A 26385-nucleotide genomic window follows, 5' to 3' on the forward strand; every position below is an offset into this window, starting at 1 on the left:
TTCGCTATTTGGATGTTCATGTGAACTTCATAACAACATTGCCAGCAGCCGAGGTAGGTAATTAATATGTAGCCAGCGCCGACGCTGTGCTACCAAGTTGTTGTGATACCACCCCTTAATTCTGATACTGCGCTCTGATTGAGAAGAGGTCAATAATTGCGGAAGGATTTTGTATTAAATATGATGAGACCGGTGGGTTTGTAATGTAGGAACCTGGCTATCAAAAAGAAAAAAAAAGGTACATTTATCTGATAAAGACACGCCTTGTCTTGTAAGATCGGGGTGCCGGGGATTATTTATGTAAATGCATTCATGTCTTAGATATTGCTACACTCCTTAATTGATTGGTCGGTAAAATATGTACGTATCTTTTCGTGACCATTTTGTGCCACTCAACACTGCATTTTACCTACCCCCTACCTAAGTAACGGTTAGTATACGTACTTCTCTAGTACTGAATCGTTAGCTGCGCTGGTGCGATGGCTTTTGGCACTTGAAATGATCTCCATCTGAATTTTCCAGAGAGCGTACTAACTAGGTAGGTAATAACAAGATACGAGAAAACCTCATAATACTCTGCCAGTCTCCGACTTACTGCCAATCAGCTAGGATCGTTTCACCTGGTTCTAAGTGCGCATATTTCACACTCTCTTTCCAGACTAAGTCTCGCTTTCGTAGATCTTTGGATTCGGTACTGGTCTCAAAAGGCTTTGTATCAAAGTAGTATGAGTCCTTGGGAAACTCGCCATAGGTGGGGTTTGATTCAAACGCGGCCTCGAGAACTTGCGATGCAGATTTTGCTGTGCTTCTTACTAGGCCGTTTGGCATGAAAATTGCGATGATGGGATAGATGATCTTAAACATCAAGACACGAATGATCCAGTTTGCATGGCGCTGGAGACCGGTTGTCATGGTGCCCGGGTCGACGCCTAAGATACTGACCTTGTTTAGTACCGGATCGCGATCCATGCGGCGCTGGAGCTCATGGATCATCATGATGGAGAATAGTTTAGCTGCACCGTAGCGACGATATCCGCTGCGCCAAGACGGATCCTCTTGAGCAGAACTCCAGGTGCCCTTAGCTATTGCCTCGAAGCTAGCCTCATCGTGTACGAAAGTCTTGTAATCCCCGTCGAAGGCCTGGGTACCTTCATTTCGTTTGTCGTATGGACTAGTAGGTAAAGCCGTAAGTTAGCATAAGGATATCATGGCCTGATGAATGATGAGAGGCTTACTCGTGGGACTGGCTTCCAACAACGACTATGCGCCCTGTGTCTTTGTTCATACTCTTCAGTAACAGCAGCGTCAACAGCCAGTGGCCAAGGTAGTTTGCACTGAATGTCATGTCGAAGCCGTCATCAGTCCACATCGGCTTGCCGAAATCCTGGAAGCCAGCATTGAGAATGAGCGTTTGGATTGGAGGGATAGCTTTTGCTTCAACGCGGGCGTTGATATCATCAACCGCCTTACGAACGCTGTCGAGATTCGCTAGATCAAGGGAAATAACATTGTGAGAATGCGATGGGTTTTTGGACAGTATTGACATGAGAGAAGGTGCTGATTTTGCATCGCGAACTGTATAGAGGCCATGATAGTTAGCAAACTTGGGCTGCGAAACAAGCTGGTCGCTAATAGCGCTCCCAAGGCCGCCGTTGGCACCGGTGACCAGGACCGTCCCCTTGACAGCAGACATTTCCGCACAAGAATGCGATCACTATGTTTAGTGGGTGTGAAGAGAATTGTAGATATTTTTCCTCTTATCGGCCTGGTAGCGTAGCTAATAGGTAACTGGGCGAATTGAAATTTCTTTGAAGTTAAGTTTTCGGTTTATACGGAAAGGCTCTTTCAAGCAAGGAGCTTATCCCTTGCGTTGGAGGTATGCGCCCGGCCTAGTGTGCGGCCATTTATGTCGTGTTACCATCCTAACCCCCACTACAGCCGATTAAATTAATATTATGCCACCGTCCCTTCCCAGCCTGCTTTTCGCGTTACCTCTTGAAGGACATACTTTTCGTGTGAAGCAGGCTCTACCTACTGCCTAGGTATGATCTAGGTGGGCTGATTTCTACCTAGGTACCTTTCCATCTTGGAAATTGCGTTGGGATCTAGATTCTGTAAATGATACCTCCATCTGTTGCCTTGGCTAGTTAAAATTTTAGACTTCTCTCGCTTTCAGTGCCCAGCTGAGTAATCAAATAAGCAATTTATGGATGGGTACTGTATCAATCTTGACCTAAGACTGCGTAGTAATAGCGATCTGCTCATTATAATTTAGTGGATCATCGCTATAACTCAGGGAGCGTAGCCACTAAAGAAAATGAGCTACGGTACGAGACAATTTAAATTCACACGGCTTTAAGTACGTAATCAGTACCCACCACACATGGTTTAGATGATTGGCTAAGATCTTCGCAGGAGAGACCCTGGAAATAATTCGTTTGCAAAAAACGATAAAATACCAATTTTGGTGACATGTGAGATATCACGTATTTCGATATCGACGTAAAGCCTGTTTCATTGCAAGTCTGATTTTAAGCTATGAATACGCTCATTTAGCGTACAGCCTCTCTTGGCGTGAGTTTCACATTGAAATCATGTCCTTCTTTAATCGACATAATACCGAGAACCGGTCGACCCTGATCCGCTTGCGGAAACGGTGAATTTCCAACCTTTTCGATATCGAATCGTCGCAAAAGTGTAGCTACGAATGTAGTAACCGAGAACCGGGCCAAAAAACGACCGCTGCACATGGTCTTGCCGCCCCCAAACGGCCGCCAAGAGGGGCTCCGCGTGAGGTTCTCTTTTTGCCATCGTTCAGGGTGGAAAGCATATATATTCTGACCAAATATGCTCTCGTCGAAGTGTAAAAGCCTATGTGGAACTAGAACTCGATTGCCCTTCCGCATCAGCTTCCCACCGATGACGGTGTCCTGATTTATCAACCTTACTGAGGCTGACCACCCAGAAAGTCGTAACGTCTCATGCCAAATCGCATCAACTTGGGGGCAGTTCACGGGATCTTGAATATAGAAAGGGTCTACTAGATTGTGGCCGTCAAATGCTGGTCCAGTTTCCTCGCGGAATGCCCTCATGAGAGATGGATTGTGGACGAGGTAGGTAAGCACCCAGAATACCGTCTTACGGGTATTTGTATTTATGCTTGGTTTATTATTAGCAAACCTGTAACACGGAAGATGGACATAATGTAGAGAGACTAACGCAAAGTATAAGTGAAAAACCAGAACAGCTAAATTATCGTCGTCAATCCCAAGAGATTTAGCTTCGTCTTCCATGGTATTGATTAACCAGGCGGCACCATCTTCCCTTTGGCTTCGGGGAATCCTGAAATATCTGTTTAGTGAAGCGATAATTCGAGACCGCGGCTTTGACATGTCGTGTGAAAGAAAACTTGGGTACTGATACAACATCTTCCAGATAAGTTCGTCAAATTCTAGAAAGGCAGACGGAAGGCCAGGGTCGATCTTATCGAGAATTTCCCCGAAATATACCTGTTGTCCTAGCCGAACGAAGTATTCAGAACACCATTGATAGAGCGGAAGCTCGATACTGGCTAGGCCTTTAGGACTAGCGTATGTACATGTATCATGGAGTACCCTTAGACTCAAGTGGCCATGAATCCACGTTTGAACGCGTTTCTGGAGAACGAGCAAGTTTTGACCGGGATGAAGTTGGTGGATATGCATCTTCTGTGCCAGAACACCAAGAGAATCACCTTGAGGGTTAGGAAATCCTGCCTTGTCAATAGACAGTGGTGAATACATGACTTTGATGACATCTAGATCATTTCCATTAGTCCTCATAAGCCCCTGTACAAAGTCTTCGAAAGAGAGTGTATCTGTGCTCTTGTACACTTCGGCAGAGTGTTTCGCCTGTGTTACGACATAAAAAGTCATTCCCAGAACAGTTAAGGCAAATGGCTCATTAGTATTGAAGTATTTCCTGACCGACTGTGTAAGCTAGGACATCTCTTTCTGCATGGAAATTATCACGGGGGTTTCTCTATCTGCCTTACCTAGCTGAAGCGAGCAAACCATTCGAGTTACAAAAGAAAGCTGCGGCATGACCTGATCATACGAAGTCAGCGCTATAAATAGCATAGCGGACGTAACCACTAACCAATATCTAGAAAGCGACGGTATTAGTATAAATAGAATAGATACTTCTGCTGATGAAGTCCTTACATGGAACCCAGCTGGGAAACTCCTTGGGATGGGAAGGATTCAGCATAGGAGATACGGTAAACCTCCAGACCCGCCAAGTAAACAGCGTAATTAACGAGAAAACGATGAGTTGTATCATGGTGAGAAACCCTGGGTCTAATTTCGACCGGGTGAAGTTGACGTTTGAGACGTCCGTTGAATTAGGAGTCCATGACATGATTGCAGACGAGTTGATTGATTCCGAAGACAGAAAGGGTGAGTACGGGTATCGAATTTCTCATGTGTAGCCAATGCAGAGGTGGGATAAATGCGAAGCACACCAACTAAATCTTTTTTGCAAATTACCTAGGTATATGACTGCTCGTGGAACGAGTGACTCTAAGAGTTGGAAACCGTATCAACTACCTAGCATCGATAGAGAAGTAAGTGATTTCAACGACGGTACCCAGCTCCTCTAGGTGCGATTCTGGCCGTACTCGCGATGGTACGCGTCCCGTCCATTGGAACATGATGCAACCATCAGTGCTGTGATACTGAAGCAAGGCTGGAGTGTGTGACTTAATATTGAATATGTGAACCGTCTAGATGTTGGAAGGTATTACCGACCTAGGGAGTATGCAATGCAGCTCGCAACTCGGATGCAGCCCTATTCTGGCAACGCTCAGGAGATTATCACGGTATCATTCAGGTCACATCTGGAGGATTCTTGTAGTAACTCACCGACTTGCAGACGCAAATGTCGAGTTCTGACGAGAATACTGTGATAGATGGGTAGGTAGGTAGGCTGCCTTGAAAACCTCTGAACGCGTATTGAGAATCCCTTCATCTTTCGAATGGCCCCCAACGAAAGCCCCTGAGGCGTAAGAAAGGATGCTTTTTATGTATTATTGAAAATAGATTTCAAATTCGCAACTTGTGAGGTGTGGTAAGCATTTAGCGTAGAAAGCAAAGTGAAATCTATAGAAAAGGAACCGATCCGACTAGACAGAGACTGCTATTCAGAGCACGACTTGTCGAAGCAGTATCGATCCAAGATGGCTAACATTACAAGTGTCGCAAGCGTCTGTGTGAGTATTATGACGTAAATTTTAATTAAGCTTTAATACTACACGGCTGCTAACATACCTCATGCCTACCTAGTGCCTCACATTGTCCCTTTTGCTGAAGGAAAAGGTGATTTTTCCGGGAGTTGACGCATATGCGGCTTCCCTAATGTCCTACTTTACCTTGCAGCAAACGAGTATACATCCTGAATGCATAGTTTCCCCCACGACGACTGATGACGTTTCAATAACCGTGAAGGTTCTCACTAGCGGTACCTCTCTAAGTCCAGTCTGCCCATTTGCTGTCCGGTCTGGCGGGCATTCAACCTTTACTGGAGCATCCAACATCCAAGGGGGGGTTACAATCGATTTAAGGGGTCTAGACGCCATTACTAAGAACCGAAACGGTTCTATGGTATCTGTTGGAGCTGGTGCGACTTGGGGCTCTGTGTATGCTTATCTCGACAACTATAATCTTAGCGTTGTAGGCGGCCGGACTTCGAGTGTCGGCGTAGCAGGTCTGAGTCTCGGTGGTGGTATTTCCTACTTTGGCCCGCGCTACGGATGGACTTGTGACACAGTCATCAATTTCGAGACGGTTCTTGCCAACGGGTCGGTCATTAACGCCAATGAGAATGAACATCCGGACCTTTTATCGGCCCTGCGCGGAGGCGGGAACAATTTTGGCATAGTCACCCGGGTTGATATGCAATCCTTCCGGCAGGGCAGTCTCTGGGGGGGCAACGTCCAACTCTCCATGTCTACACACGATGAAGAGATCGCCGCTCTTGCCGAGTTTAGCACCCGTCCTACTTATGATGAGAACTCATCACTGATAGGTACCTTTGGGTACAGTGGAAACACGTCATTCATTATCAATAGCATGGAGTATACGAAGGATGAGGCGAATCCTGCTGCATTCCAGCAGCTCCTCAAGATCCCATCGCTGAGCAGCACGCTGAGGACTACCAATATGACGGATCTGTCAGCCGAGACGGAAATGTTACAGGCTAATGGGATGCGGTATGTTTGCCGACGAGTCTTGTTCGAACTAGTTAAGTAGCGACTAATGAATAGGTACCTGCTTTAGTGCTGCGTACGCCACAGTTACAATTAGCCCCACGGTTGAGGCTATCAACGCAACCGTGGGGGTTTGGAATGCCAGTGTGAGCTCCATTCGGGATATTCCGGGTATTGTATGGAGTGTGGTATTCGAGCCACTTCCGCCGGTCATCTATGCTCGACATGCCAAGAATAACGCGCTCGGTTTAGATGAAAAGCAAAACAAGCCTCTAATGGTGATATTACTAAGCATCACTTGGTCTGAAAGTGATGATGATGGGAGAGTCAGTACAGCAATGAGAGCCTTGATAAAGGATATCAAGCAGGAAGTGGGAGGGCTTGGTGATCTGGATCCGTTTCTTTACCTCAATTATGCTGCGGCGTGGCAGGATCCAATCGCAAGCTATGGGCAAGCCAGTGCCGAGATGTTGGATAAGGTGCAGAGAGAGTATGATCCTAAAGGCGTTTTCGCCAATTATGTCCCGGGTTTTAAGATTCCCAAATGAAATATAGTACCTACCTAGTAGGTACCTCATAATGGGTAGTAATGAAACCAATCCGGGCGAATGAGGGATAAGAGGCGTTTGTACTATCCGAGACAATTCATAAAGGTGGCCAGCCAAGTGATTTGTGAAACATAAAATAATACTGTTAAGTACCTACTGTTGTATCACAACTTAAGCCATGATACGACGCCACTCGCAGATAGTCTGGCTGTTAAAGGTAGTTGGACCGAGGCGATGTGGCGCTTCTACGGCACACATTTCAACACGCGTCACTACAAGTAGCCACCTACCTAGGTTAACAGCCCGAGTGGTAAGTGAATAGCACGTGGTACTCACCTGGCTGTTCTAGAACAGTCCGGTAGATAGTTTAATTCGCCACTCTGGATGAGATAAGAACTCTCTCATGCACGTATGTTCGTGCTTGCATGGGAGACGTAAGGCTATTAGCGACATAATCCAATATATTGTGCTTCATGTTGTGATACAGTAGTACTTTCAAATTATTCATACATGCCGATAAATGACGCAGTCAGCATGGATCATGTCCCGCAACCACTCGGCGCTAAATAAGGTGACGGTGAGGCTCTATAAAGCCAATTGAATCATTTGCCCTCGTTGGGTTCCACCATACCTCTTTTCCGATTTGCTAATTGCCTATTTAATATCTTCCCGGCCTTAACAATGAATCAGAGGCTTTTTACTCCCAGTGTATGATTAAGGCAGGCTCTCAAGATGGCGCAATTCGGCGGATTGAAAATCGATGCTAACAGTGGAACATCTGAAGGAATATTGGAGACTACGGTCTCAGTTGTATTTCTTCTTGGCGGATTATCATACACCTTGTCCACGCCATGCGGAGTAATGGTGTGGTTTCTTTGCCGAAGACACGGTATATGAGGCTTCTTGTATTACTTGACTGGTCAACGATGTGAGTAATGCTAGTATATACACGTTCCTACCGAGAAGCCACGTACTTGTACCTGGGAGTGAGAAGATTGTTGAATATGAGAGGACAATCTTCTCACTCCTACCTTTAACGGGAAAAGTTGACAAGAAGTCGTCGCTATTCTGAATTAACAATAGTCTATAGAGATAGACTTATGAGTGCCACTTAGAGTTGCTTTAGATCCAGGCATTGTGTTCCATCACGTACCTACCTAATAGGTATCAACTTAGGTATATATTGGATCACTCACCATTTAGGAACTATTCTAAAACCTATCTGCAGATACCCTTCGAGATGCCTGAGCTTATTAGCATAGTACTGGGAATTCTATTACTGCTTCTTCCTATTTGGGCAACCTTATTGGACAAGAAGAAATCATCAAAGAACTTGGAACACCCTCCACGACTCGGAGAGACAATTCCATTCTTCACCAATGGCTGGCAGTTTATGACTAACAAAAGGCGCTTTATTGAGCGTGTAAAGTAAGTCTGAAACATATTCAGCTCAGCCTAGAATTTCTCTTACCAAAGTGTGACTGTCTCAGAGAAGCCCTAAGCCAGACACCCATTGTACAGTGCCAGCTCGGTCCGTTGAAGATTTACCTGATTACGGGCGGCAATAATGTCTCTACCATCTTCCGATCGTCATTCACATCGGAACCGTGGATCCTGAGCATACTCGAGAATGCGGCAGGATACACACCAAAGGATATGTCAAATTTCTATGCAGACAGGTCAGGTGCTACTGCTCTGCCGCGCCGGGTAAGCGATGGGCGACCTCCCCCGGAAAAGCGTATCTGGTACGAAAGCCATCGCATGCACGACGAGACCTTGATTGGTGCCCGTCAAGTCAATGCCTTCGGCACGTCTTTCCAGAAATTCTTTGCCCAGGAGCTGGCTGTTTTCCCCGTCAATGAATGGGTTGAGAACATTCGGATTGCCGACTTTTTCAAATCAAATATGGTAGCTGCAGCGACAAGAGCAGTAATGGGTCCAAGCATTATCGATCTCAATCCCGACTTCATAGATACCTTCTGGCAATACGAGAAGGTTCCTGAAGTGCTGGCCTTCGGTCTTCCAACTTGGCTTAATAGACGAGACGTGCGTATCCGGGATAAGTTCAATAGCATGTGTCGTAAATGGTATGAACTCGCTGATCGTGAGTTCGACTTGACTGGTCCGGATCAGGGGGTCGACTGGGAGCCAGTGTTTGGTACCCAGGTCTCAAAAGGATTGGCCCGGTGGGCAAAGGATTTCAACTTCGCTACTGAGAGCATCGGCGGCGCTTTTGCCTTGTTTCTTTATGGGTAGGTTCACACCCTCCAGCTAGTGATTTGCAGCACGCTAACTCCCAATTCACTTTGTATACAGAGTACACGCCAACGCTATTCCCGTTTGTACCTGGGTTATGCTTGAACTGCTCAAAGATCCTATCTTGTACCGAGCAGTTAAGAGCGAAGTTGAGCAGGCAAGAAGCGCAAATCAGACTGATGGTATATACCTAGATCAGGAGAAAGTTACGTCTCTGCCGCTACTGCAATCGGTATTCACAGAAGTAATGCGCCTCCACGTAGGGGTTCTGATTACTCGAACATCAACAGAACCTGTCACAATTGCTGGATATACCTTGCCCAAAGGATCTGTAGTCCTAGCTCCGACTGAAGTTGCTCATCTTGACGAGTCTGTCTGTATGGTGTTTTAACATTCTTATCCCCCCCTTGACCGAACCAGACTAACAATATCTGCGAACAGGGGGTAAGCCAGACCATCCAGCCTCAGAATTTTGGGGTTACCGCCACGTGAAAGAAGTAGAGACAATGAATGAAATGGGCCATGTTACTAAAGCATTGGAATTTTCCATCGCTGGCAAGTCGGGGTCATTCTTTCCCTACGGTGAGTTTCTCTCGAAGTACCATCCCCCCAAATATGAGCCTGTAAACAGATACTCATGCTATTGCGAGGATTCGACGATGTAGGCGGCGGTATTTCTATATGTACTGGACGCTATTTTGCCAATGCAGAGGTACTACTTGCGATTTCCATGATTCTCTCGAGGTTTGAGGTAGAATTTATAGAGTGGGTCATGCCAGATGGGTCACATTCAGACCGGCCTGCTTTGGATGACATTGAATACGCAAATGCGGTGGCGTCACCCCCCGATAGGGATATGAAGGTTAGGTGGCGGAAGATGTGGTAGGATTATGGTAGGCGTAATGAATATCACATTGATTCGTACCTAGAAAGAAAACTGATTACGAAGGTTCGGGCCAAAAGTTTGGACCTAGATACCTAGTAAGCAGCTATCTCATACTGTATCAGGTTTAGGCTAGAACCGCTACCTGATAGCGATCTATTCACTAAATTCTAGTGGGTGATCGCTATAACTTAAGCTTATTTAAGGAGCTTAGCTACTAAATAAAAATGCCACACGGTAGGATTTTATTTTAGTTCACACGGCTTTCAGCCACCAGCGCACGCTGCACATGGTCCAAACTTTTGGCATGAACCTTCGTAGGTTGCCGGCAATTACATATCGTGTAAGATTAATCCCATAAGTACGTGCGCATCATGACTCATCTTACGCCGCAAGGATGTTGTTGAAATCATGGAGTTAAGGCGGTATCGTCGAAGGGGAGGTGGGTCTCGGATGAAAAACCGACACCTTCATTCTGTAGTCTCATATTCGTATAATCGTCTTGACTTCGCACGCGACGAGAATGATTCATTCCTGATTCAGTTACGATGTAGCTTTAGATTCCCGTTTCATTGACTGTAGTGCCCTCTCTGCGAAGTAGAACGCGAAATCACTTTGCTTTTGGACTTCCTTCAAACGATTGCGCCAGAATGAGTATCGTTCAACTGACATTGCCTTTCCTCCTTGCCAGAGGTCTCTCTGTCTGTCCAAAGCCCAGCTCTCCTCATTTTTCGTAGCTCACTCCCAGAAGCGCGCCCCTGCAATGCTGAGCCACTCGGCCGCAGCAGGAATCTCGACGTCGAGCAAAGCATCTTTTCTTTCTAGCGCGTCCGTCACGGTCTCGTAACCCCAGTCTATGGGGATGCCAGCCAGTCCTTCTGCTACCAGCTGTGCTTCTATTTTTGCTTTCCTAATATGATATTCCCGTAGTCTCCTGCGTTCGGTTGCCTCCGCTTCGAGAGCCTCTTCGCGCCAGTCGGTTGATTGATGAATGTCCGCGTAAAGATGGCCAAAACCCGGCAGCCCGCGCCAGAGCTTGCCATGAGCTGGCCGCTTTCCCTCTTCTACAGCCGTCATATCAGGTTCTGGTAGATTCTCGATGGTTTGAATGAGTGTAATCAATCGCTTGGTATTATCCAATGGCAGCTCGAGCAGAGCGTCGATAAGAAGATCCCAAAGACGCGGTAAGTCCTCGCCTGGATTGCTACTATTCTCTATAGGTCGCGAGATGGCATGCGCGGCTTCTTCAGCTGTTATTTCATGACGGAGGTACTTCTTCAGAGCCTCTGCTTCGTCAGGATGGCAACCATCCTTGACGTCGCCGTCGGGTGCGAGCTTGTTAGAGAACCATGCATCTAACATTATGCAGATAATGTTTAGGACGACGACTTGCTTAAAAGGTACTGTAGAACATTATCAGTTTCAATTGACCAAGCCAGTAGGTAGCACAGCCATAGAGCATTACGTCAGCAATATATTGGAGTGGATATTCTTGTGGACGGGGTGTTACATCAATAGATGTCCTGATGTAAAATTAGTCAGCATTGGCTGGGTAAGAATTAGAACGGATTAAGTACCTACCTATCTTGCAACTGTGTGGCGTTCTTATCTACTACTAGGTAGGTAGTAGCTAAGCTCCCTAAAAAGGCTTAACTTATAGCGGCTATTCACTAAAAGATAGTGGATGAGTTCCTGTCAGGTCGCGGTTTTAGCCTACGAAGGTTCGGGTCAAAAGTTTAGCACATTTGCTCAAGGGCCAAAACCGTGTAATTTCAAAAATCCTTGTACGGTGTGGCGCTCCTCCTCAGTGGCTTAACCCCTAGAACCTAGCGAAGTATCCGCTATATCTTAGTGGATTTATAGGCGGACAGATCGCTATTAGGTCTAAGCCTAAGCCTAAACCAAATACAGTATCAAGCGATTGATTATCTAATCGCGCACTGGGCAAGTCCAATTCTTTTTTACCAAAGACCAATCCCTGCCGACTGTCTGACATTTATTGGCAGAATTCAGGGGTAATTGGCATAGATCACGCTGTCACGGACTCACGGTATAAATTCAACTCATACGTACAGATTGAGGATTGTGGTAATATGATTACAAAGAAAACAAGCCGAAATGAAACCTATTCTTAAATGTCTATTTCACTATTGGTATTTTGTAGGTAGTACCTATGCATTGCACAAGACGATGCTGCCGTGATAATTTATCCTTATCACTCATAGCGGTAAAGCCCCTCTTCTAGACTGACGTATATCTGTTTGAGTATTTCTCTTACTTACTACTTCATAGAGGGTAAATATCTCCTTGCGTTAAACCGTGACAACTCGAAGGGCGAGAAGCTGAGCTTCCCAGCCGAATGCCATGCAGACATGAACCGCCAAGAATACCCTTTGCAAACGGACAAGTCTACGACGGCGGCAAGAGCAACACAAGCGCGGGCGACGAGCGAGTTGTCTACTATCAGAAGCAGGGCGAAGTTAGAGATGACGGCAAACCTACGGTTCACTACTGTGGCATCATGACCCACCATAGTGCGCCTACTATAAGCGACTTCCTACTTTGTAAGTAGGTAAAGTTATTCATTTGGGTATAGTTTTGGGGTCGGTTGCAAAGGGGTAGATATGATGAGGTGCGTGCTTCCAAACATAGGAAGCACCTTTGAAGATGTCCCCACCAAGGCCGTGATGCTGTTAGCAAATTCCTTAGGTATAATTCATGTAATATAGTCTGGTGAGATAGAAACAACTGAGTCTGTTTGAAATGTGCGAACCTGGGAGGAAGTATTCGGGCATGTGAATATGTGATCAGGCACGATTTCGGACGAATCTTGGGAATTGCGTAATGTAGCCTCATTTAGGCATGAGCTCGAAGACGGCAGGCAGGCAGGATGGATGGTTAAGGTGCCTTACTTCCTGAGACTTTCTGCAAGAGCCGGAATGGACTTGTCGTCAAATTTGGGGGTCAAATGCGCCTACCCGTAACTGGAAGCGGGGTTATCCTAGCGCCCGCGAGAAGGCTGTGTCACCGATGCGGTTTGCTTAAATTCGATTGGGCAAGAAGCTTATGTAGATTATGTGCCCCACCATTGACGCTACGTAAGGTAAGGCTGGATGTAAAGTTTCCCGGAATTAGTCCACTCATCCTTGTCAAATATGCATATTTCAGCTGAGCTGATTCCTTGACCTTCAAATCCAATTTCCCCATGGGGATTGTCTCTATGAAACTTAACCAATCAGACCACACATTCTCAAGGTCAATCAATATGAGGTTGGCATAGGATAATTAACTATGGACCTTAATCGACGACAAGGAGGGGTATGGCAAACGCGAATGAGGAATCGGATCAGGTGTGAAGAAGGACCCACGTGAGGCTCCGGCCGGGTACTCACAGCTTTCAGAGGTTGGCAACGAAGCCGGACTACCGACGCGTCCGTGCAACCTACCAAGTGCCCAGTCACGTAGGTGGTACGCGGCTTCTGTTTCTGTTTGGAACGTGGTAGATCCGGTGGTGATCCGTGAATTCGTAAATTCGGCAGCGTTGCACTTTATCAATGCAACTGGTTGATATTGTGATTGCTATCAACACGATATTGACGTTGAAGTTGATTTGCCGAGTTCCTACGCATCGTAAGTTGATATAGCAGCTTACATTCCCTTTACAGATACCCTCCACGACGGCTTGACCTTGCTGTAGGAATTTATGCAAAAGGTGCATTCCTACTTGGCGTCGAAAAGAAAGGATATGGTTGAGATTGATACCAGACGACGCGGGGCTCGTGGCCTTGGTTCTGATCCTGTCTTATGTGATATCCACGTTCGCCCTCTCAGACGTCTATTACATGAAGACCTTGAATTAAGGCACAGACTATTGGGTGCAACTCTAATTACTTATAGGCTTTCACACAACCATTATTTCTAGAAATTATAGACTTTCTCCATGAGTTGGATAGTAGGTATGTAGGATTACAATTACAGAGCTCTTAGTAAGCTAAACCAATCGTCTATCATCAAAATAGGTATTCGGACTAGAATAAACCCAATGTCACGGAAAATGGCAGTCGATCCGCAACATTCGATTAGGTACCTACCTAAAGTAGGTATTGCTCATGGAAGACCATCGAAAGCGGATCAGCTTGTTCCAAGTTGCTTCAGTCTCTGCAGTCCTGGTTGGCGTACCAAAAGAGTGAACGTCGTCACAAGCTTCGGAAAAGCTCCCCACGATCTTAGGCATAAACTCAAGGGTCATGAAACCAACAACATACGTAACATAATGTAAAATTATCAAAGATATCACATACTAAGCACCAATAGTTCTATTCTAATTCGAAAATCTTCGACCCGCTCCAACTCATTGATTTCAGCTGGAGTGAAACTTGGTTTCGTGAGGAGAAGATATCAGAAACTGCCTCCGGACTGGCTCAGGATGGCATGATCTTCTAGTAAAGGAGGGAGCCAAGATATTTCTTCATATCATCCTACCCTCCTTCAGGTTGGGCATTACACGAACGTGATGCCTGACGCGGGATGAGGATGGAAGGGAGGTAAGAGAGACTGGCTAAACAAGAGATCTCAGATACTATTTAGTCCGACTCGAATCCGCGTCGTAATCCTCATACAATCCACCATCATCAGCAACTTCTCCAAACCAAGAACTTACTACTCAAACACTTCAACCGAACGTTCGAAATGCCTGCCTATAACAAAGCCAACGTCCCTGCTGGAGGCAAGGTGGCCCAGGGTCATTCTAACCTTCATGATCACTCTACCTCTACCGTTGATGACCATTCTGTCCGTGATAGCCATGACGCCAACAAGACTATCACGACCGGCGACAACAAGACCGGTGATGCTCATGGCGGAAACATCAGCGGTGGAGTCGGCAACGGTGCCACTCTCGGTAATGGTGCTGGCGGTGGTTCTGCCAGCGCTGGAAACCTTTCCACCGGAATCACTTTCTAATCTGGACTTAGTCACCAGTAAGACCCCCATTCACACAACCCATATCCTCTGTAGGAATCTCGGCTGAATTATGGATCAGGAAATTGACGGCGCCGTTAAGACTAGCGGACGACGGACCAATGATCAGGAGGATATCATATGGTGTGCCGGCAAGATAACTAACAGTTATGGTGGTCAAGTTTACACATTGTTCCTAGACTAGTACAGATCAGTGTCCAGGAAATCAAATACCATAATTTACGGCGCCATATTACCTGCGCATCTCCATCTAGTGAACTTGTACTGACTCCTCTGTACCACCTGGCTTCCTCTAATAGTCCTCAAGCCCCTTAGAGCATGAGAGAATTTTTAGATTAGGACTTTCTTAGTATCTGTATACTAGGTATGCGTATATGTGTCGAACTACATCTATCGCATCGAATCCGATGACGTTACTGAGGGGAGTTAAGCTATCCCCACTCGTGACTAGGTGGAAGAAATGTGCAAGAAGGGTAGCGTGTATGTCGGCCCTCGAGCGTCTTGAGCCACTCCACATAACTAGCAACGCAGCCATAATGTGGCTGTATGTGGTTGTATAGCAGGGGATACTTTGCCGATATAGGTATGCGTTAGGCTCGAATTTGCTTGGGTTCCCATTCTCACCCTTCACCCATCATTTATTTTTCGAACCATCACACGATGTCTTGCCAAAACGACAGTAACGGTGACCCTAGCACCAGTTGCAATGCAGTTACCCATGGCAATGCCCCCATAGTTAACAAGGAGATCAATGTCCACGGCAGCATTAGAACCGGTGACTTAACGGGCGGAAATGCAACTGGAGGAGATGGGGGCTCTGCATTCGCATCCACCAACATTTTCGTTCAGAACGAGAACACTATACAGATGGTCCTCGACGATTTTGAACCTTCGAAAGTGGGTTTGTGATACTCCGCTTCCTAGATTCTTCAAGTATATAGATATTAATGTAGAATTCACAGATTAAGCACCGCCTCGCCACCCGAGACGACTTCCTTCGATGTGATCTCGCCCCAGCCTATGGACAACTCACCAGTGATTCAGTTCGAAAGATGGATAAAAATTTGAAGGTCATGATCACTGCAACAGTAATGATGATCGAAAAAATGAAACCTGAAAAACGAAAATGGAGCGCTGTTGAAACGGCCTTTTTGAACAATTCCGTCGTTGAGCCTTTTGGCGATGTTGTCAATCGTTGCGATACGTTATCTAGCAAGGTGGCCAACATATTCAAAGTCGATGGAAGTCCAGATGCAGCCATTATCAAGAAGGCATGAAGCGCTACCCTTCTCTTTATCTTGTATTGTTACTCATGATCTCGATAGGTTGAGTTATGGTTCCATAACTTGATCCAGGATGCCGACATCCTCAGTACGACCCCAGTCCCCATCACGAAGCTCGCCGAAATAGTTGCGTGGACTGGCGCCACAATCACGAGCATTGGTACTGTCTTCTACAAGAGCGAGAAGCACGAAAGAACGGTCGTAGATATAGGCATCCTTCGCTTCCCAGATCTCACCCAACCATACTTCAAGGTAAGTTAACATGTGTTCATATCGCAAGGACGAAGTAGAGTCTGATCTTGATAGGTATACCATATCGAACTCAAGGCATCCTCACGATCTGACCGATATGCGCCCCTGCAATACGATTATAACAGCATTGAAGGAGGTACGTCGTCTCATTCCCGTATAGAAGAACTCGGTGGTTAATTCAAACCTTTGGATAGCATTCTATTCGCGCAAATTTAGGCCTCGAGAGGAGGTCATTAGAAAAATGAGCCCAGATGTTGTTGATAAAGCCGTGCATGAGGCCAACGCTCTTTTCGATTGACCGTATGATCTCGCTGGCAAACTTTAATTCGGGTACCTGTACCTCTGAATTTTAGTGGATAACCGCCGTAACACAGGGACTTAGCCACTGGAAAAGACGCTAACACAGTAGATGGATGCGCGAAATACGGACAAGTAGTTGAGTTTGGAATCGATGCTTTGAATCAAATGAAACGTTTCCCAAAACCACCTGAAACAGGAATCGTCTGCATGATGTGATTTACAACCAAGGAGGATCGCACTCATACGAGAAAATAGTAAGTAGTAGCAGGTTGAAGATAATGAGAAACTTTCGAAAATTTCACATGCGAAGAGGGGTCGGAGGTGAGGGGCGGGGGTGGGGGCGTTAGACAAGATGCGCTAGAGGCACCTATAACGACGTGCGACGTGCTGAAAATCACCTAGGCAATCACTGTAGTTGTAGCGGCTGTGCTGATGACCTAAAGCCGTGTAAATTAAGATATCCTACTACCATGTGGCGTTTTTCTCCAGTGGCTGAGTCCTTAAAATGGGCTGAATTTATAGCAGCCATTAACTAGAATTTAGTGAATGAATCACTATCAGGTTTCGGTTTTAGCCAAGACCAAATACAGTGTGCAAAATATACAATTGCTTATCTAGGTACTAGGTACCTAATCACGCACTGCTAAATTGAGGGGGCATCTTCGTAGGGTGCAACCCACCTATAGCTGTAGGGGTTAGATATAGCAGAGTCCCACTAAAACTCCACTAACTCAATTTACTTAGCATCCGTATAACCCCTTTACTCACCATATTCTCCATGCTCTCCAACCCGGAGCGAATAATAACAATAAAATTTACTTGAAAACACGTTGTTTATCAAACTAGATTTGACCTTCAGTCGCAGCAGATTCCGATACATCTCGAAGACTCAAAAGGTCGCTGATATTATCGCGAGTCCAGTTTATTTAATGAATTCTAAAGCTGTGTCACCGTTAGAGGCAATTAATTGAAATAAGGCGATCAGAACTGTGGTAGAGTGATGAACAAATGAGTAAATACTTAGCTAGAATATAGATAATTAATATTTCTTCTAAGACAAAGGTAACGGAAAAGTCGAATAGATGATGTCAAGTAGTGTCGTGGCCGTGAAGATGGGTGTTACAGGACGGAGATATGTCTTCTATGCCATGCAATACCTACCTAGGTACCTAACATCATTTGCTATAGAGCATTCGATATTAGAAATTTAAAGGATAGTTCGAACGTCATTTCTGACATCAGATCAAGTACGATCACGAGACATTTTGGTGATTGTACACTGGAATAATTGAACCATAGCGGGTCTGATTAATACAAGGTCATACAGGTTTATTCTAGGTAGTTAACCTATGATAATCCTTTCTCAGATAGGTACCTAAGTATCAAGTTCATGAGATATTAACTCATCCACAACATCTCGTCCTTGTCGAAGCATCACTTACGCAACCTGATCTGGCCTGCGTCTATAAAAGACCCTATATGCTGATATCGCTTCGTGGCTTTGCAATACTAGAAGCAACGCCATCAATATCACAGCTCCCGTGGATCAATCTTCGTCGTATGCTAACAATAATTTTCTTTATCGCCATCACTACCATCGCTTGGTCTTGTATTCATCTCGAAAAGACGAGTGTTATCTCCCAGGACGCGAGCTTTTCGCATACGGACCATTACAATGTTATTTTTACACTTGGCCCTCTTAGCTTCGTTGTGGTGGAGTACACTCGGCGGCGCTGCGACTCTAGGTTCTTCAACCCTTCTAGCACCAGAGACGCCGACGTTGGAGAAAAGATTGAATTGTAATGGTCGTGGCAACTTCGTCGTCTATGAGTCCCATGATGCCAATGGCGGTTATTCTAGTAAGTCCCCTACCTAGGTAGATAAGGATCGACCTATAACACTTGGACGCCTTTACCCTTTCATTGTAACTTCCCCAAGCTACTTTACGACAAAATGCTTACCAATATTATAGTGATTTGCTTGAATGGATATGTTCTCGCTACATGTAGCATCTATGTAGCTGCATCTGGTCAGGTATTCACGACGCTAAAAGACAAAGTAGTTGGCTGGGTCACTGGCAAAAAGGGAGACGCCTCAGATGCGGGTCCACAGGTGAAGTCCCTATCGACACATGCTGTAACATGGAGCGAGCTGTACGCTCAACATGCCACAGCTGGAACGGACAAGTATGACATAAGCAACGGGACTGATATCGACGACGGAATAACGGCATTGGCTCTTCATGAGGATGGTTTCTCAGCATCGTTCTCACTTGCGAGAGCCGGCCTAATCACTGGACGAACGGACGATGCCTCCTGCAGTGAACAGATCCATATCCATTACTGGGCCGACCGTGGCCACGACTCGACCGTTCTCAGCAGTTCAGGAATAGGCTCTCTCGTATATAATGGCCTCAATGACGCCTACACAAAGGATAGAGGGCAAGCCTGTTACGAGATGACAAACAACGGTAACTGGGAGGGATATCTGAGAGTTTGCTTCAACAAGAACAAGTCTCAGAAGGGTTGTTATTCATGTGGTGGACACAATAACTGAGCAGGAAATACTGCGGACTGGTAGTCTTGAGTTGGGGACGACAGTGAGGAACGACAGAAAAAATTCTAAACATTCGTTAGAAGGCAGTAGAAAAATATCTGACTAAGCTCATCCCTGGGCAAAAAGGAAAGGGTTATAGGGACGCCTAATTACATTCATTTGCCACGGCCCCTCGATGGGAAATTAGTTGTACAGGTATTAGGTGCCTGCCTAGGTAATAACATTCTCTAATTAATCCGGGGTCAAAGAGATGTGCTCCAATGGTACTAAACACTGCAGGCCTGTAGTAACCCCGGTAAGTCCGAAGGCATATTGGAAACCCCGATATCGCCGTATTAATAATCCAACCCTATCTTATGTAAGACTAGGAATGGTACTTACCTAATACATTAGTCATACGCCAACAGCATCTTTCCACGTCTTCGTTCGTGGGTCCTATACGCTAACCTTGAAATATTCGTTCGATAGGTGAAATGGGAGGCCGCATCTTAAGTCCTAGTTAGGTAAAATGTCCTAGAATAGTTCAACTACACGACCAATGTAGATTGAACACAACTTGTAAAGATCTTCCATCAAAAATATGTTGATACCCAATATATTACTCTCGTATTGTGACTAAATATCAACTTCCAAGTTCAATCATCCAACTAATTATCGACAGTCAGACTACCTAATCACCATGGCAGAAAGCCTAGAAGACACTTTGCGGGAATTGCAAGTAACATTGACTAAATTGAATACTTTCCTAGAAATTCAAAATCATCAAACGGAAACTTATATTGAGAATAATGACGCAGATATTGTCACAGGCCCAGAAACTTCCACCCTCTTGATGCCAAATTTGGATCAATGGCTAAGTGACCATGTCTTGGATCAGGTTCTACTGAAAGAGATGCGAAAAGCATTCATCGACTTCGTTTTAAGCATTGCTGGCAGTCTTATTTATCTTCTTTCTCGGGATCAAGACACTTTGTGCTTCGAATTTGACCCATTAATAGATATTACGTTTCGTATTGAGGGATTGCGAATCGCAGTCAAGGAACGTTCGATGTTTATCGAATCATCCCATATAACACAATCCATTAAAAGCCAATGGCCGAATCACATTGGTTATGTAGAGAAATCTTACGGTGAACCTAATTTTTCAGGATATCCCGTTCAATGTAGCGATGTAAGTGATTGCAGCGAGTAGTGAAGTTCTCGAGATGATAGGTCATGCATGGCTAATTCGATGCTTAGGGAAATATTGGGAGAATCATGTATTGACTTTAGAGTGAACTCTGGAAATTTATTAACTAATGATGTTCTAGCTTCAATGACAATGGCCTCGACGATGACAAAAACTCGATTATGGCTTTGCCTACACTCATAAGACTTTGTAACTGGCTTAGAAAGCCAGCATCTAAAAACCGAATTAACCCAACGCTTCTTCGAACTATTGCAGTCCCTTGGGACTGCCTTGCAAGTAGTCGCGAAAGCATATGCATTGAGAACCACCACTTTGAGATGACATACAATCTACATTGGTGTGAAGAGTGGCCTCGACATTGGGGAACCCCTACGGCCACTTCCACTGGTTTATTACTCAACAGAGAATTTGTTGACTTAACCACGCCCCGTTCTACTATCGGAAGGAGGATGTATTTTAGATTCAATGAACGAAGAGCAGTATTACATCTTCGTGTCGAGCAGCTTAGTGATAAAGTTGCATATACCTTACTATTAACGTACGACTGCGATAAAAAGAACACGCGTATGCAATCCGAATCTATTCCAAACGAGGAAATATGGCGACAAAATGGAATACTTCCCTGCGGCAAGGGCATCTGGATTGCTCAATTCCAAACTATCATATTAATCATGTTTAGTCGCTGGGAGCAAGGCTGGATAGGTACCCTGGACAAGATTGATCAAACTGTCCGCGTTAAGGTGGGTATAAATGCCGTCAAGAATTTAAGATAGCTTATAACTAATGCTAGGTACTGACATAGCTTGCTTATTTTGATGACCAAGAGGCGGGCTGGGATAGGTTGATGTTTGACAATTCGTTCCAGCTATCAAGATTATATTTCAATGTCCATCAATTACTACGCGTCATAAATGATTGGATCGAAGAGAGCGTGATCGATCTTAAGGCAATACGACAGGAATGGCTCAAGAATAGAAACAATCTGGGGTTTCATCTTGATAAGCGAGAGTTGCGAATGATCGAGAAGAATTGGGATACTGTCATCTCCGATATAGATACACGGGCTAAAGGGCTCATTGACCGTGTAAATCGGAGAACGCAAGATGTGAAAGACCTTAGGGATGGGGTAAGAATCCAATTTTATGTGGTTTGAAACAAATTACTCACAACCTCTCTAGCTTTTCAACGCTACTTCTATTCGCGATGCAAACAAAGGAATGGCTCTCAATCGGGCGATATACGTCTTTACAGTAGTGACTGTAATTTACACCCCCCTAGGATTCATGGCTGTGAGTACCTCATCGAGTCTTTTAGGAGTTTCATCAACTTACGCGATATCAGACATTTTGGGCTCTGCCCGTTTTCAATAGTTCTTCAGGTGATAACAGTGGATCATCTATGACTTCCTTTATAAGTACCTTCGTTATTATACCGCTACTCACTTACATCGCCTCCTTATTCGCTGTTGGGTACTTCAGCGTGGAAAGCTCCCGGAGGTCTTTTAACTCGGATAGATCTCAAATAGTCATACATGCTATATTCAATACATGGGAGGGAGCGCTCATTTCTATATATCATAGATTGAACAGGTTGAAGGGCTGGGTTCGAGATCGCTTTAGTACCTAGGCACCTAGATAACCAGGCAAAAATGAACAAATACCTTCATGTCCTCGTCCTGGATTCACGTCGCATTGTCGCAGTCCAAAAAGTCCTAATCTAGGCAACATATACATGCCATTAGCGAGGAATTATGTCGAGGACCTAGCCCATGTTCTAGGTATCCCGCATTGTGACCCCTCTCCCCCCCAATCCAAAAAAGGAGAAATGCCATAAATCAAGCCCATCCGTCCGCCGGCGGTTGCTCTCCCGATAACTCCATGCCCTTAGCCGATTCGATCCAATTATTCCAGTCAATCTCGCCGTCTAGCTCCATATTGAAGTCCGCAGCCCCAGCATCAATATTCGCAAACACGTCAACTGAGGGGTCAGCATCGGCCCACAGCCAAGCCCCAAAGCCCGGGCCTAAATCCGTGGGTCCCGATGCGAAGGGGCTATACGACGAGCCAGCATGTTGCAGCCCTGCTTCGATTTGAGTAGGAGCCTCCGTAGGCATGGTTAGGTTCAGTCCTGGACTAGTTTGGCTTGGGATATGCTTTACTGCGACTTCTCCGTCTTGCGAAATGCCGTGTTGAAGATAAGACGATTCAAAATCCTGCTGCAATCCCAATATTCCCGTATCATGCTGAGAAACAGCACCGAAACCTAGTGCGCCAGCTTCCGCCGTCTGCGCAAAACCCGCCATCCCACCCACCCCCGGCCCCTCCAACCCCACCAACCTCCTCCATCTCTCGCGAAAACTCTCCGCACCATCCGCACCCGGAAACGGGCCAGAACTCGCCGGATGCTGAGCAGCGCAATCAACCCTTTCCAACACGCGCGCAGCCTCGCCATCATTCCTCAACCTGCGAACCTCCTCATCACGGTGTCGGCGCGCCTTAGCCAAGAGTTTGCGAAGGGGGACCCAGAAGCGGATGTTCTGGTTAGCAGCAGGGTCAGCATGGCGGGCGGGAATAAGCCAGCGGCTGTGGAGGGCGACCCAAGCGCGTTCGACGGCAGGGGACCAGGGGCGGCGGGAGGCCTCGATGAGCATGTAGACGATGGCGTACCAGTGGGTGTAGGTCTGGAAGATCCAGCGCCAGTTGCGGCAGGCGAGCTCGGCGTTCAGCGCGTGGTTGTACTCTGCGACTTCGACGGCTGCGACGAAGAGTTTCGCGCGTAGGGACTCTGTGTCTGAGGGGTGCTCGTGCGGGCAGAAGAGCACGGGGAAGTAGATTATTAAGCTCATCTTTGCGACGAGGAGGCGGGTTACGGTTACGGTTACCCAGTACCCGATGTTGCTGGTGTCGTGGGAGTACTGTAGGTATGTTCGTTTTAGCTGTTCGTAGAATTCGTTTATGAGCCGCGTCTGCTCGTCTAGACGCGATGTCCCGTCTTTGAGGCTTAGGGCCATCAGTTTCTGCGTTACACTAGTTTGGCCTGAGAATACGATGGAAAATGTCATGTCGGTTAGTCCTTCGCGCTCCTTGGGGGTTTCCTTTGTCTCGGGATTAATATCGGAATCGTTGATGTTTAGGGGGAATCTCGTGTCGAAGCTGCCTTGGGTGATGGTAAGATCCGTGCCCTGGTCTTCGGAAGCCCTCACGTCCACGGCACATAGTGCCCACCACACTCTCCGTCGCATCTCGACCTCGTATGGCGTGAGATTCGGGAAGCGGCTGCCGTCGCGTTGTAAACCAAGAGCTTGTCCCATCCTAATGGCAAGTCCTGTCATCATCCATACGAATCGTGGGCTGTCATGGCGACGAAGTAGGAATAAAAATATGACGAAAGCTTGGAGAAGGATTATATCTGGGACGTTAAGGAAGTCTGCCTTTGCTAGTGCGTATTCCAGGCCGAGACGATATTTGAGATTGAGCTCTGGCTTAGTAGAACCGAAATTCGCTATGATCTGGAGCGAACGCAAGAGATATAAGCATCAAATTCCTGTTATCAAAATTGGGAGGAACCTACATCATCTTCTTCCATTGAAGTTACGGAGGCATAATAGATCGCAAACATCAAAGCCTCATTTGCCGGTGTTAAGGATGATAAGTTACTACCAGCATCCTGTACCATCTTGTAAACAGTAGGAATGTGAACGATGCGAACCATGATGTTAACATTTTCGGAGAAGACATTGAGTAGGAAGGGAATCTGAGAAGGTAAGGGGTGGAATTCACGCAGGTCTTGCGATGGTGAATTGAGATTATTCCGGAAGAGAAACGCATGGCGTTCTGAAGGTGTCCTGTCTAGCTCTTGTGTTGAGGGAGTCTTTCCCGGGGAGTCCTCATCTCCAGAGCTATCATAGTCCCCGCCAGCCAGGCCTTCTGTATCCATTTTCAGGCCATGTAGCTACATCCAGATTAGTTACTCAGATGAAGGCACGTGATATGCATCGCCTCACCTCGTCATTGACGCGTGACCAAAAACCGCTACTAACATAACGGCTTTGGCCAGCATCCCCGAGAACCAAGCGACCAAACGACGACTGCACCTTCGACATATTCTCTACTGATAACTCTGGCTCGATTTGGTGACTAACATCCCGGTCGTGCCCCAGGTGCTCGGGAGAGTTGGCCGAAGGCGAGCCGCGGACACCAGCGTTCGCCTGTTCTAACTGACCAGTCAACTCCTTGACAAGACCCTCGAGACTCCGTAGTCTATCCATTACTTGATTCACGCTAGGATCGCTTTCCTGTGCCGCCTTAGCACTATTCGCGATTCGCTCGAGCCGGCGAGCCCATCGCGGTGGCTTATCCAAGTTTGGGAAAACGCAAGGGATTTTTGCGCGACGACAGTTCGAACACGGTGACAATTTGTCGCATCGCACTTTACGAGTCCGGCACGTAACACAGCTACGCAGTTTCACCCCACCAGATGGTGAAGATGCTGTCCCCCCACGTGGTGAGGTACCCGCGCTCGCGTGTTTCTCGGGGGGCGAAGCCGAATCAGGGACTTCCAGACCCACCCCGCTCGAAACACCCGGAGTCGCTGCCGAGATGGCTACGGCCGGGACCTGTGACATTCTCTATTTCCCAAGGGTGGCTTAGCTTCTTATAGGGTGAAATGGATATCTCCTTAGTGTCACAAGAATGTTGATTTGGTGTGAATATGCAATCGACTTCGCGAATCTAGATGCCTGCTAGTGGGTCCCGTAAGCAAGAATTTTCCAAATAGGGGCTAGCGCCCGGGCGCTGGCATAGAAAGCCGGGGGAATTACGCCCCGATTCAGCCGCACCTGCAGCGAGAAATTAGCGAAACTTGACCGGTGTACCAACGGCGCTTTCTTTCCATATTAAAAGTACATCCTTTCATACGTAAATTTGTATGTAAATTCATGTACTCTCCGTGCTTCATCGTAGGTATCTTCTAGTATTCATCTTTCACCGTTCTTTCTCAAAGGTACCCTTATGTTGAGTTCAAGGGAAATACAATGTTGGGGGAGTGCTAGAATGGATGAGCGCCACAGGCTTCGGAGAAACCGGACATGGTTAACTTCTTATTCCTCAAATTGTGAGGCACTGTGTTGCCAATTTAGCTCCGCCTTGAGTTCTCTGATTAAGACGTCCTCCATCTCTACCGATTCAGCCCTGTGATCCAAGTATATCGGTCTGGGTTCGGGTTCGTCGCTTTCTTCGCGATTGACCAAATCAAAAAATACTATGCTCAGACCAACATCTCTCCTCTCCTTCTCGTCCTGCCCCACCCACTACCATCCCTGCGGGTTTCTCGCGATGACCAACGCCCTCCGCCACTGACTGCCGCCGACGTCATAGCGCTGGATGTACCAACCCTTGTCCTGGGACCGGGCAGCGATCTCGCATTGTTGGTGCTCTATGCATGCATGTATCAAGTCTGCAAGTCTCCATCTGATCCCCGAAACGGCATCCCATAGACATCCAATCGATCGCACTCATCGGGATCTTTCCCCTGGTGGCGTTCGTTGAGTATCTCCGTCTCTAGAGTGCGAGCGGCCAATTCTAGATATGCGGGGTCGCCCGCTTCAGGGGCTGTGTAGTACACCTGTAATGACGGGCGCGGACGCGGCGGGTGCTGCCGTTGATCGTAGGGCGGGTCTGTGCGACTCCATATAAAGGGTGAGAAGACGCTAACGAGAGGTATGGACGGATCGCTATGTGAGGTAAGATGTACGGTATTGACGGCCGAGGGGTCACAGGTGCGATGCGATGCAATGCTGCCGAGCGATTTGGGCATTTTGGGGAGAGGCTGGGAAGATTCGAGTGCTGCGCTTTCCGCAAAAAAAGGAAAGGGAAAGGGGGTTCGGCTCAGTCAAA

General features: G+C 46.5%; 11 protein-coding genes across 11 annotated transcripts; 5 read left to right on the forward strand and 6 right to left on the reverse strand.

Moving 5' to 3' along the window:
* Positions 1–119: 119 nt before the first annotated feature.
* Positions 120–1857, reverse strand: GGS22DRAFT_134769 (putative short-chain dehydrogenase). Its single transcript, XM_047958550.1, has 2 exons — positions 1236–1857; positions 120–1171 (listed from the first exon to the last, which is right to left on the reverse strand). The coding sequence occupies exons 1-2, from the start codon at positions 1691–1693 to the stop codon at positions 592–594; spliced, it is 1038 nt and encodes a 345-aa protein (XP_047819639.1). The 5' UTR covers positions 1694–1857; the 3' UTR covers positions 120–591.
* Positions 1858–2483: 626 nt separating this feature from the next.
* GGS22DRAFT_199968 (putative cytochrome p450) lies at positions 2484–4320 on the reverse strand (the record flags this gene model as incomplete). Its single annotated transcript, XM_047966366.1, has 4 exons — positions 2484–3159; positions 3220–3960; positions 4034–4085; positions 4203–4320. The coding sequence occupies 4 exons, from the start codon at positions 4318–4320 to the stop codon at positions 2553–2555; spliced, it is 1518 nt and encodes a 505-aa protein (XP_047819640.1). The 3' UTR covers positions 2484–2552.
* An 895-nt stretch (positions 4321–5215) lies between these two features.
* Positions 5216–6792, forward strand: GGS22DRAFT_199972 (FAD-binding domain-containing protein; the record flags this gene model as incomplete). Its single annotated transcript, XM_047966367.1, has 3 exons — positions 5216–5248; positions 5322–6247; positions 6315–6792. The coding sequence occupies 3 exons, from the start codon at positions 5216–5218 to the stop codon at positions 6790–6792; spliced, it is 1437 nt and encodes a 478-aa protein (XP_047819641.1).
* A 767-nt stretch (positions 6793–7559) lies between these two features.
* GGS22DRAFT_134780 (putative cytochrome P450) lies at positions 7560–10125 on the forward strand. The gene is made up of 7 exons (XM_047958551.1): positions 7560–7720; positions 7883–7968; positions 8021–8220; positions 8283–9044; positions 9109–9425; positions 9490–9630; positions 9714–10125. The coding sequence occupies exons 3-7, from the start codon at positions 8033–8035 to the stop codon at positions 9932–9934; spliced, it is 1629 nt and encodes a 542-aa protein (XP_047819642.1). The 5' UTR covers positions 7560–7720; positions 7883–7968; positions 8021–8032; the 3' UTR covers positions 9935–10125.
* A 532-nt stretch (positions 10126–10657) lies between these two features.
* Positions 10658–11343, reverse strand: GGS22DRAFT_162058 (uncharacterized protein). Its single transcript, XM_047961169.1, has one exon. The coding sequence runs from the start codon at positions 11291–11293 to the stop codon at positions 10670–10672; it is 624 nt and encodes a 207-aa protein (XP_047819643.1). The 5' UTR covers positions 11294–11343; the 3' UTR covers positions 10658–10669.
* Positions 11344–12068: 725 nt separating this feature from the next.
* On the reverse strand, positions 12069–12830 carry GGS22DRAFT_134801 (uncharacterized protein). Its single transcript, XM_047958552.1, has 2 exons — positions 12462–12830; positions 12069–12391 (listed from the first exon to the last, which is right to left on the reverse strand). Exons 1-2 carry the CDS (start codon positions 12785–12787, stop codon positions 12244–12246), a joined length of 474 nt encoding a protein of 157 aa, XP_047819644.1. The 5' UTR covers positions 12788–12830; the 3' UTR covers positions 12069–12243.
* Positions 12831–15571: 2741 nt separating this feature from the next.
* On the forward strand, positions 15572–16744 carry GGS22DRAFT_199973 (uncharacterized protein; the record flags this gene model as incomplete). The annotated part of the gene is made up of 5 exons (XM_047966368.1): positions 15572–15808; positions 15874–16146; positions 16237–16446; positions 16501–16582; positions 16641–16744. 5 exons carry the CDS (start codon positions 15572–15574, stop codon positions 16742–16744), a joined length of 906 nt encoding a protein of 301 aa, XP_047819645.1.
* A 1677-nt stretch (positions 16745–18421) lies between these two features.
* GGS22DRAFT_188099 (uncharacterized protein) lies at positions 18422–19302 on the forward strand (the record flags this gene model as incomplete). The annotated part of the gene is made up of 2 exons (XM_047964684.1): positions 18422–18605; positions 18719–19302. The coding sequence occupies 2 exons, from the start codon at positions 18422–18424 to the stop codon at positions 19300–19302; spliced, it is 768 nt and encodes a 255-aa protein (XP_047819646.1).
* A 668-nt stretch (positions 19303–19970) lies between these two features.
* Positions 19971–21873, forward strand: GGS22DRAFT_199974 (uncharacterized protein; the record flags this gene model as incomplete). Its single annotated transcript, XM_047966369.1, has 6 exons — positions 19971–20473; positions 20542–20561; positions 20613–21231; positions 21294–21617; positions 21670–21780; positions 21862–21873. Exons 1-6 carry the CDS (start codon positions 19982–19984, stop codon positions 21871–21873), a joined length of 1578 nt encoding a protein of 525 aa, XP_047819647.1. The 5' UTR covers positions 19971–19981.
* Positions 21874–22013: 140 nt separating this feature from the next.
* GGS22DRAFT_199978 (fungal-specific transcription factor domain-containing protein) lies at positions 22014–25179 on the reverse strand. The gene is made up of 3 exons (XM_047966370.1): positions 24495–25179; positions 24062–24442; positions 22014–23999 (listed from the first exon to the last, which is right to left on the reverse strand). The coding sequence occupies exons 1-3, from the start codon at positions 25113–25115 to the stop codon at positions 22326–22328; spliced, it is 2676 nt and encodes an 891-aa protein (XP_047819648.1). The 5' UTR covers positions 25116–25179; the 3' UTR covers positions 22014–22325.
* Positions 25180–25589: 410 nt separating this feature from the next.
* Positions 25590–26305, reverse strand: GGS22DRAFT_179510 (uncharacterized protein; the record flags this gene model as incomplete). The annotated part of the gene is made up of 3 exons (XM_047963685.1): positions 25590–25799; positions 25830–25953; positions 26004–26305. 3 exons carry the CDS (start codon positions 26303–26305, stop codon positions 25590–25592), a joined length of 636 nt encoding a protein of 211 aa, XP_047819649.1.
* Positions 26306–26385: the final 80 nt, after the last annotated feature.

The sequence above is a fragment of the Annulohypoxylon maeteangense genome (assembly GCF_022496945.1).
Source record: "Annulohypoxylon maeteangense strain CBS 123835 unplaced genomic scaffold GGS22scaffold_7, whole genome shotgun sequence".
NCBI classification, from domain to species: domain Eukaryota; kingdom Fungi; phylum Ascomycota; class Sordariomycetes; order Xylariales; family Hypoxylaceae; genus Annulohypoxylon; species Annulohypoxylon maeteangense.

Excerpts from the sequence above, each read along its gene's own strand:
- GGS22DRAFT_134769 (XM_047958550.1), bottom strand. The coding sequence starts at position 1,693 with ATGTCTGCTGTCAAGGGGACGGTCCTGGTCACCGGTGCCAACGGCGGC. Across the intron at positions 1,172-1,235 it reads GTTGGAAGCCAGTCCCACGA|TCCATACGACAAACGAAATG; the intron begins GTAAGCCTCTCA and ends TTTACCTACTAG.
- GGS22DRAFT_134780 (XM_047958551.1), top strand. The coding sequence starts at position 8,033 with ATGCCTGAGCTTATTAGCATAGTACTGGGAATTCTATTACTGCTTCTT. Across the intron at positions 8,221-8,282 it reads CGCTTTATTGAGCGTGTAAA|AGAAGCCCTAAGCCAGACAC; the intron begins GTAAGTCTGAAA and ends TGACTGTCTCAG. Across the intron at positions 9,045-9,108 it reads TTTGCCTTGTTTCTTTATGG|AGTACACGCCAACGCTATTC; the intron begins GTAGGTTCACAC and ends CTTTGTATACAG.
- GGS22DRAFT_162058 (XM_047961169.1), bottom strand. The coding sequence starts at position 11,293 with ATGTTAGATGCATGGTTCTCTAACAAGCTCGCACCCGACGGCGACGTC.
- GGS22DRAFT_134801 (XM_047958552.1), bottom strand. The coding sequence starts at position 12,787 with ATGAGGCTACATTACGCAATTCCCAAGATTCGTCCGAAATCGTGCCTG. Across the intron at positions 12,392-12,461 it reads CTTATAGTAGGCGCACTATG|TAGACAACTCGCTCGTCGCC; the intron begins GTGGGTCATGAT and ends TGCTTCTGATAG.
- GGS22DRAFT_199978 (XM_047966370.1), bottom strand. The coding sequence starts at position 25,115 with ATGTCACAGGTCCCGGCCGTAGCCATCTCGGCAGCGACTCCGGGTGTT. Across the intron at positions 24,443-24,494 it reads GGTCACGCGTCAATGACGAG|CTACATGGCCTGAAAATGGA; the intron begins GTGAGGCGATGC and ends ATCTGGATGTAG. Across the intron at positions 24,000-24,061 it reads CTTCAATGGAAGAAGATGAT|ATCATAGCGAATTTCGGTTC; the intron begins GTAGGTTCCTCC and ends CGTTCGCTCCAG.